At 34.3% G+C, this 9,823-nt stretch overlaps 1 protein-coding gene across 1 annotated transcript; it reads left to right on the top strand.

Moving 5' to 3' along the window:
• Window positions 1-35: 35 nt before the first annotated feature.
• LOC133516611 (KRAB-A domain-containing protein 2-like) lies at window positions 36-9,823 on the top strand. Its single transcript, XM_061849624.1, has 4 exons — window positions 36-1,336; window positions 1,575-1,756; window positions 7,645-7,806; window positions 9,600-9,823. Exons 1-4 carry the CDS (start codon window positions 36-38, stop codon window positions 9,821-9,823), a joined length of 1,869 nt encoding a protein of 622 aa, XP_061705608.1.

Below are 9,823 nucleotides of genomic sequence, written 5' to 3'. Positions count from 1 at the left end.
ATGTTATGCCAAAACGAGACTTTGAAAAATTCACAATGGATGTGGAGGACGCAAAATTCGAAGAAAAGAAATCGCCGACACAATATAGTAGGCTTAAACGCTTTAATGTCATTGAAGTCTGTGGTATAAAAAAGTTAGTCACAAATACAGAGCCTTTCAAATATTTTTTACCGGCTGAAGAAATCTACGATATAATTGATGCAGCACATATTTCTATTGGACACGGTGGTCGCGATAGACTTAAAAATGAAACGGCAAAAAAATACGCTAATATTACAAAAGAGATGATTACCATATATTTATCTATGTGTGAGGTATGTCAGAGGAAGAAGAGTAAGAAAAAGAGGGGTTTAGTATCGAAACCCATTCTGCACACTGAAATGAACAGCCGCTGCCAAGTAGATCTTATTGATATGCAGTCGCAAGAAGATCGCGGGCATAAGTTCATTATGGTATATCAGGATCATTTGACCAAATTTGTAATTCTGCGACCACTGACATCAAAACGAGCTACAGAAGTTGCATATCAATTGATGGATATTTTTTTGACCTTTGGAGCGCCATGCATTTTGCATTCTGACAATGGAAGAGAATTTGTGAATTCAGTTATCAAAGAATTAGCATCATATTGGCCGGAGTTGAAACTTGTTACTGGAAAACCACGTCATAGTCAAAGCCAAGGATCCGTGGAAAGGGCTAACCAAGATGTTGAGAAGATGCTAGCATCTTGGATGCACGACAATAAAAGTACTAACTGGTCTAACGGTCTCAAATTTGTTCAATTCATGAAAAATAGAGCATTTCATTCAGGGATAAAGCAGTCTCCGTACCAAGCAATGTTTGGAACTGAACCTAAAGTGGGACTAACAACATCAAAGTTTCCTTTAGAGATTATAAATGGATTGAACAATAAAGAAGAATTGCAACTTGCAATCACAGAGTTAAATCGAAACTTCAGTGATAATGATAATGCAGGAAATCAAGATGAACAGGAAAATAATGACACTGAAGAAGTTGGTGAAGATGAAGATGACGATGACGATGGAGAAAATGTAGAACAAGAAACTATTAATCATAACAGTAAGGAAACAATGATATTGGAAGCAAGAGAAAAAGCACATTGCAATTTAGCAAAACAAGCAAAAAGAATGAAAACAGCAAGTGATGAATCGCATCCACCGTTGAAAGTCGGAGACAATTTGATCATACCGATTCCAGACGTAGACAAAGGAAAGGCAGACCTTCGTAATGTAATTGGAGTTGTACTGGAAGTAACTTCAGAACAGTTATACAAAATTGGGACTAAGAGTGGAATTTTGAACAAATTATACTGTAGGTACGTATTTTTGATGTCTTTGTAATAATCTCTCTCTCTCTTTGTGTGTATGTATGTATGTGAGTGAGTGTGTGAGTGAGTGAGTGTGTGTGTGTGTGAGTGTGTGTGTGTGTGTGTGTGTGTGTGTGTATGTGTGTGTGTGAGAGAGAGAGAGAGAGAGAGAGAGTTTGTGTGTGTGTGTGTGTGCATGTAAGTAATTAATAACATATGTGTATATGTGTGTGTGCATTTTTTTTAGGTCAGAATTCGACGGGTGTGAAGAAAAGTTTCTCCGACAACATGAGGTGCCGAACGTGACAATTGCATTACGAACTGCTGCAAAGAACGTCGCTACTGGAACAGGACAAGGTTATGCACGATGTGTATGTTCTTCAGGCTGCAAAAACAACAGATGTTTCTGCAAGAAAAAGGGGTTGCTGTGTAATTCAAAGTGCCATAATAGTTTGAATTGTACGAATAAATAATTCGTCATTGTACAATGACAGCCTCGTAATATCATGCCTTTAACATTATTAAGTTATAATTAATAAGTAAGTAAGAAAAAAACATTTCATATTTACGAGGTTCTCATTATATAGTCGTAATTTTTTTTTCTAGAGCGAATCCACTGAACTTTTTGCCCGACAAACAATACCCATTATCTGTATTGTTACTTGTGGCCAAAGGTGCAACTTCAAAATTAAAGACATACTAAGTGCAAACAACTTATTACTAGAGTAGTATTTAAGCTAAAAGAGATAAGGTTTACTCTTAAACAAAGATAACACAGATATTGGTCACTGCGTATGTGAAAGAGCAGTGAAGTACGCATCGTGGGATGACCAACGTCTGTGTTCTCTTTGTTTAAGAGTAAAGCTTGATCACGCTGATTCCGTACCGACACCGTACCGCGGCGTTTGTCAGCTGTTTTGTATGTCCAGCACCGGCAGCAACGTAGAAGATCACGTGATCTTCTCCATACAAAACAGCTGACAAACGCCGCGGTACGGTGTCGGTTCGGAATCAGCGTGAATCAAGCTTAAATCTTATCTCCTTTGACCAAAAGACTACTTAAGTAAAAAGTTGTTTGCACTTATTACTATGCGTTTCATTTTGAAGTGGCAGTTCTGGCCACAGGTAACAATGCAGATAATGAGCATTGTTTGTGAGATACAAAGCTAATGGGATTCGCTCTAGAAAAATAATTACGAATTTGCTTGTTTCACTGTATTCTGTTATGTTCCGGCCTCGGAGATTTTCTAACCGGTAACACGAAGGCAAACTAGGAGTCGATATTAACACTTAATTTAAATCCAATTCTTGCTAATTTTATTTCTCCCAAAAACGTGTTTAATCCTTCGTCTTACTCGTACAATACAAGAGAAACTCCGAGGCCTGGTTGGTTATATTGTTTGCAAGAAATACGTAATTGTCTTAATACTTTTGTGTTGTTTAATATTGTTAGAACTTTAGTTGTACTTATTTTATGATTAATGTTTTCCTTACCTCTGGACACTTGGAGATTTTGAAAATTGTTTTATGTTAAGTAAACTTAATATTACGATTATTATTTTGTGTTGTTTAATATTGTTATAACTTGCGTTGTTCTTATTTTATGATTAATGTTTTGCTTACCTCTGATGATTATTTTGTGATTATTATTTCGTGTTGTTTAATATTGTTATAACTCGAGTTGTACTTATTTTATGATTAATGTTTTGCTTACCTCTGCTGATTATTTTGTGATTATTATTTCGTGTTGTTTAATATTGTTAGAACTTTAGTTGTACTTATTTTATGATTAATGTTTTGCTTACCTCTGGACACTTGGAGATTTTGAAAATTGTTTTATGTTAAGTAAACTTAATATTACGATTATTATTTTTTGTTGTTTAATATTGTTAGAACTTTAGTTGTACTTATTTTATGATTAATGTTTTCCTTACCTCTGGACACTTGGAGATTTTGAAAATTGTTTTATGTTAAGTAAACTTAATATTACGATTATTATTTTGTGTTGTTTAATATTGTTATAACTTGCGTTGTTCTTATTTTATGATTAATGTTTTGCTTACCTCTGATGATTATTTTGTGATTATTATTTCGTGTTGTTTAATATTGTTATAACTCGAGTTGTACTTATTTTATGATTAATGTTTTGCTTACCTCTGCTGATTATTTTGTGATTATTATTTCGTGTTGTTTAATATTGTTAGAACTTTAGTTGTACTTATTTTATGATTAATGTTTTGCTTACCTCTGGACACTTGGAGATTTTGAAAATTGTTTTATGTTAAGTAAACTTAATATTACGATTATTATTTTTTGTTGTTTAATATTGTTAGAACTTTAGTTGTACTTATTTTATGATTAATGTTTTGCTTACCTCTGGACACTTGGAGATTTTGAAAATTGTTTTATATTAAGTAAACTTAATATTACGATTATTATTTTGTGTTGTTTAATATTGTTATAACTTGCGTTGTACTTATTTTATGATTATTGTTTTGCTTACCTCTGATGATTATTTTGTGATTATTATTTCGTGTTGTTTAATATTGTTAGAACTCGAGTTGTACATATTTTATGATTAATGTTTTGCTTACCTCTGGACACTTGGAGACTTTGAAAATTGTTTTATGTTAAGTAAACTTACGATTATTATTGTCACAATCGTTTACAGCAGGGGTTCCCAATCTTTTTCAACATGCGGCGCAGTTACAAGTTTAGTATTTTGCAACGGCGCCCTTGTAAATTTAAAATCACGGTCGAAAAAGAGTGACACGGCGCTATATTATTTACCGATGCGAGCGCTCAAATAGGTACCCGCGAATATTTGTGGTTTCGGATAATGATAGAACTCACGGCGCCCCTCTTTACTTTCTACGGCGCACCAGGGCGCCGCGGCGCACACTTTGGGAACCCCTGGTTTACAGGTACAACACTTGCCCTGTATTACATTTTTTATACGAGTACCTATTAATTATTTAATAATAAACTTGTTTCTAATTGTGGGGGTTTTTATTAATTTTTAATGGTAGTGGGGTGCTACATATTAAGGACTAACTTTTTAAGGGTTTTGACTGACAACCAGTCAAAACTACTTATGACGGAATCTGACAGTCAAAAGTACTTTTAACCAACCTCCTTGGGAAAAACTATTTTTGGCTGTTATTTTTAGTCAAAAGTGCTTTTGTCGAGTGCCTGCGGTCAAAAGTACTTTTGACTGATAGTAAGTCACAATTACTATTAACCAATGATTTTCAGGTAAAACTACTTTTGACCAACATGCTCAGTCAAAAGTAGTTTTGCCTGTTTTTGTCGGTTAAAAGTTCTTTTGACCAGTTCACACTTTTGACTGCAACACATATATTAACACCTATTGTAACACTTATTGTAATATTGTTCGTACAGTTATTTGATATCCTTAAAAAACTTGGCTAGCAAATGTTATGTATTAAAAAGTTTAGCTAGTAGTTCAGAACCGCGTTTGCGTTATGTCTATTTTAGTATGGGATTTTGAACAGCGCGCCAAGCGGGACGTTTTAGAAACTCAAAAATCTCATACAAAAATAGACTTCACGTCACGCTATCGAATGAAATTTACACTAGGGGTACAGATAAGTAAATATGAAAAAGTGTACATTTATTTAATCCGAAAGTATAATCAGTTATTGTATTGAGGCTTAGGGAAACGGGTAAATACGAGCATTAACCCTGTGATGTTAAAACAAAATCTGTGAAGCTCAATGTTTTAAAAACCTATCCCAAAAAGTAAATTAATATGTTCAGAAACAATTAAATTTGGACCATGGTATCGTACTATGCATATTTGTATTATAAGGAACACACATTGAATTGCACCAAATAAAAGTAAATTTAATTAAGGAAACCGTTTTATTATCTCCAAGCAATTATTTTAATTGTAAGTAAGCCTAAAGTAAACTTAAACTACTTAAGAACCACACGATTGATAATTATCACAACGATTGCTTAGTTAATAAAGGATATGGCTCACGCGACCCTTTGACCAAAGAGGTTCAGTAGACGTCCGTCCGCTCCGAGCACCACGAAGTCAATGACGGGCGATGGTCGTGCGCCGCGCGCTCATCTACCCTATAGCCAGGTATAGGTGTTGCCGTCAGGAGCGATGGCTAAATTTGGTGGCAAACTGGTTGCGCTTATAGTATATCCACCGTTATTAAAAACGGTAGGGCAAAGTCAGAACTATAATTTAAGGAACCTACATGTATACAGGGTGATTCAGGAGACGTGAGCAGGATCAAGCTTGGGCATTCAGTAAGTTATAAGCAACTGTTTCGTACCAGTATTTGTGAGATTAACGTTCTTTTATTTTTTACTGTTCAAAAAAAATTGTTATAATTTCTTTACACCATGTATGGTCACCCTATTTGTTTTATCCATAACAATTGACAAATTGAATGTCATCGGAGTCTGGTTACTTTTGAAAAATCGTATCTCACTCAAGTGTGACATTTTGTTTTCTTCATAATCAAAGTGCTGTCATAACGGTTAAAGAGGTTTTATCTTTCTTAATTAAGTGTTGTAGGGTGTCCATGATTGTAGATTATCAAATTTGGCCTTCCCAAAAAGTTAAATAACAGAAATAAAGCGAGATTGTTTTACCTAAACATGATGGTGAACGGTTCATTAACATTTACTGATTGTGTAGGCTTAGTCCTGCTCACGTCTCATGAATCACCCTGTATAGTTAGTTTAACATTAATTTTGATAATAATATAAAAGTATATAATAAGTTGACCAAAGATTTAAGGAATTGGGACGATGTTTAACTATTTTCTATTATTATATGAATTGGATGCTGTATAATTTTTTTTTTAGCCTAATACTTTGATTTGTTTTTATCATAATTTAATAAGCGCATTTGCTTCCATGCAACTGTGCTTACTTATAGCACAGACATATTTTGAGTTTAAGTTTGAGGCATATTTATTACTCGGCATATTTAGAGCTATACATAATAAAACTGTTAGTATTTAGTTTTAGTAACTTCATGAGAATTTGATAATTAACAAGTTTATTTGTTTTTTAATGTACCTACATTTAGGATACTAAACAATCACAATATTCAACATTTCTTGCAATTCTTTATTTAAAAAAAAAAAGAGAATTGCAAAAACAGTTTGCATGGCATATTTATTACGTATTGTGGGAACAATAATTGGTGACTTAGCTAAATGGTGTCGAAATGTTCAATAAGAAGGAAGAAGAACTAAAGAAAATTTTCAATGTTACAGAACACATAAGAAAAAAAGACGAAAAGTGAGTAGAGAAGAAAAGCTAGAAAAGAAACGGATAGCAGAACGCAAAAGAAGAGAAATGATAGCGAGCGATCCTGCACGGTATGAGAAGAGTATGAAAGACAACGCTATCTTAAAAAGAAAGCCGAAGGCAAAATTACACTGTTTCGCGATTTACCACCATGTTTGAAAAAAAATACACGAGAAAAAAATAGAATTAAATATCGAAGGTATTATATGCAAAAGAAGAAAAAGTTACAAGAGAAGTTAAAGGAGGAGAAAAATAACTTTTTGTTTGTGTCCAGCAACACAATCTGAGAAGAATATATTACTCCCTAAGCACCTTTTTCATTGTTATATTACATTACGAGTAATTAAAGTATCGATGTTCGGGAAAAGAGAAGGGAACACTACTACAGGCTTTTAAGTGCACCTTCATTTTGCGTTTTGAGTTAATCATTCTTAAAGTACAGATAAAGAAAAGAATTAATGTATACCAATAAAATCAGTAGAAACTTTAGTAGCAAAGTTTTCCAGGATTGTTAAACAATAATAATAATTCAGTCTTATATACGTCCCATTGCTGGGCACAGACCTCCTCTCATGCGCGAGGGGGCTCGGGCTATAGTCCCCACGCTAGCCCAATGCGGATTGGGGACTTCACATACACTTTTGAATTTCTTCGCAGATGTATGCAGGTTTCCTCAGGATGTTTTCCTTCACCGAAAAGCTAGTGGTAAATATCAAATGACATTTCGTACATAAGTTCCGAAAAACTCATTGGTACTAGCCAGGATTTGAACCCGTGACCTCCGGATTGAAAGTCGGACGTCATATCCACTCGGCTACCGCCGCTTACCCCAGGATTGTTATAAACGCAAAAAAAAAAATAGAAATAAGATAAAAAAAAATAACATTGTTCTTATTTTCATTGCATTAACAACCATATGAACACCTTCCCCACTTCATTTTCTGATATAATGTAGTAAATAGGTTCAGCTAATCAAAAAACAAGTTTTCAAACATAAAAGCACTTTGATGTTACAGGCCGAAAAAAAAAGGAACGACGCAAACTAAGTAGAGAAAAACAACTAGAAAAGAAGAGGATAGCAGAACGTATTAGAAAAGCAAAAATAGCAAGCAACCCAGCACTTTATGAGAAATATAAAGAAAAAGACAGACAACGTTACCACAATAAGAAAGCGGCCGGTAAAATAAAAATGCTTCACGAAATGCCTGTAAAAGTTCAAAAGATTATGAGGCTAAAAAACAGAATCAGTAGCCGAAAACATATTTTAAAAAAGAAGAAACTGGTACAGGGAATCTCAAATTTAGAAACAAAAGATTATATTAATCAAGTATATTAGTCTACTTTTACTCTTTTCTTATGATCTATCTTATAACGGTTATCTGTTTTTTTTTTAAATTATTAATTTTAAACGAGATGGCAAAATTAAGGAAAAATACAGAAAAATTCTAAAGCACGCCATTACATAAAATTCGAACGGGCACTGATATCAAAATGACATCTTAATGTTAAATACATTTATTGACGTGGGCAAGACGCACGATAACTAAAAAAATAGATTCAAATATTCTGATGTCAGTGTACGTCCGAATTGGCAACCCCGAAAACGAGAAGATCTACTGTTTGTTTTGCTTACCGGGCGGCTCCATCCCCTGCATCACAAAAATGTATATTATTAAGAAACAAAGAATTTTGTATTTGTAAAACTGTTCCATTGTCTCCATTGATGAGCAGAAATGCATGAGCACAGTTTTTTTTTGTTTTTTGATGTCCCATAGAAAAAGTTGTTGCGTATGAACTACCTACATATTAACCCTTACGAGTATGGTCAGATCAGACATAACAAAATTACTCCCCAGTTATAATACAGATCAATATTTATAAAATAAAACCACTGGGAGATAACTAGTTTATTATTGTTTTCAATTAAAGGAAGAATGTATTACTTAATACAGAAACGGCCCAATTCGAACAATGCTTATATAATGTCACAGCGATACGATACCGATCTGTCAGTGTCAAAAGCGACAAAAACATTTCTTCAACCAAAAATATCATGGCGCGGCATTATTCAAATTGGGCCGATAGAACGAAAGGATGCTTTCATGATTTTCCGTATCGAAGTTCGGCAATAGATAGATTGTTGTAATGAAAAAATCCACGAAAAATATAGTTTTAAAACAACAATACAACAGAAGGAAAGAAGACGGGAAAATCAGACCTATTCACAAATGGCCCAAAAAAAATTCAAGTAGAAATAAGGAAACGAAATACACTAAATTATATATAAATAGTCAATATTATAAAAAGAAAGAACAGGAAAAATCACACTTAGCCCAGCATTATCTCGTTTTTCCCCTGACATTGACATAAAGAAGAAAGAATGACATGAGTGTACACGAGGCAGTAGTTGTGAGGAAGCGTCCGCTCTGTCTACATTTTAATGGCTGTATTTTTGAATGTGTTGCAAAATTTTACATTATAAGTACAAGACTCTTCTTCTTCCTTTTCTTTGCCTAGCCTTTTCCCAGGTCATTTGGGTTCGGCTCTCCTTGTCATTCTTCGCCAGGCGTGTCAGTTCTGGGTCGTCGAGACATTTATGTGGGCTTTCTTAAGGTCGTTAATGACGGACATCCAGGTCGTAAGGGGTCTATCTCTGCCCGATCTTTTGGACCCGACGTTAAAAACTGGGCATGAATTTTGAGCAAAGTAGTAAACAGTGAAATAAAACACAGACATAGGCATGACGATAACCTGTAATTGAATGTTTTAAAAACCTTTGTCTGTCTGTCTGTGTGTGTTTGTTGTTGTCTGTTGATTGTACTTTTTAAAAAATGTCTTAATAAAATGTTGATTTTATCTTATTTAGCCTTATGAATGTTATCCTTCGCAATGTTCTACGATCTCAGTTTTCTAAGTCCCTCTCTATGATTTTTATAACAATAATAATTAAACAAAACTTATCCGTTTTCAGACTGTCCAACGCCGCAGTATATCAAGTCGAAACGAGGGAAGCGTTTGATACTGTTCAAGGGCTACACTTATTTCGAGTACCAAAACAGTCGAGGACTGAAACGCCGATGGATATGTTCCACGCACTACCCTAAGGGATGTAGGGCTACTATAACCATGATAGACGATGAGGTCATAGCGATAAATGATAGTCACAATCATGATCCACCAGTGAAAACGTACTAA

The sequence above is a fragment of the Cydia pomonella genome, chromosome 3, assembly GCF_033807575.1.
Source record: "Cydia pomonella isolate Wapato2018A chromosome 3, ilCydPomo1, whole genome shotgun sequence".
Classification (NCBI taxonomy): Eukaryota; Metazoa; Arthropoda; class Insecta; order Lepidoptera; family Tortricidae; genus Cydia; species Cydia pomonella.
This window is presented reverse-complemented; position numbering and strand designations above follow the sequence as displayed.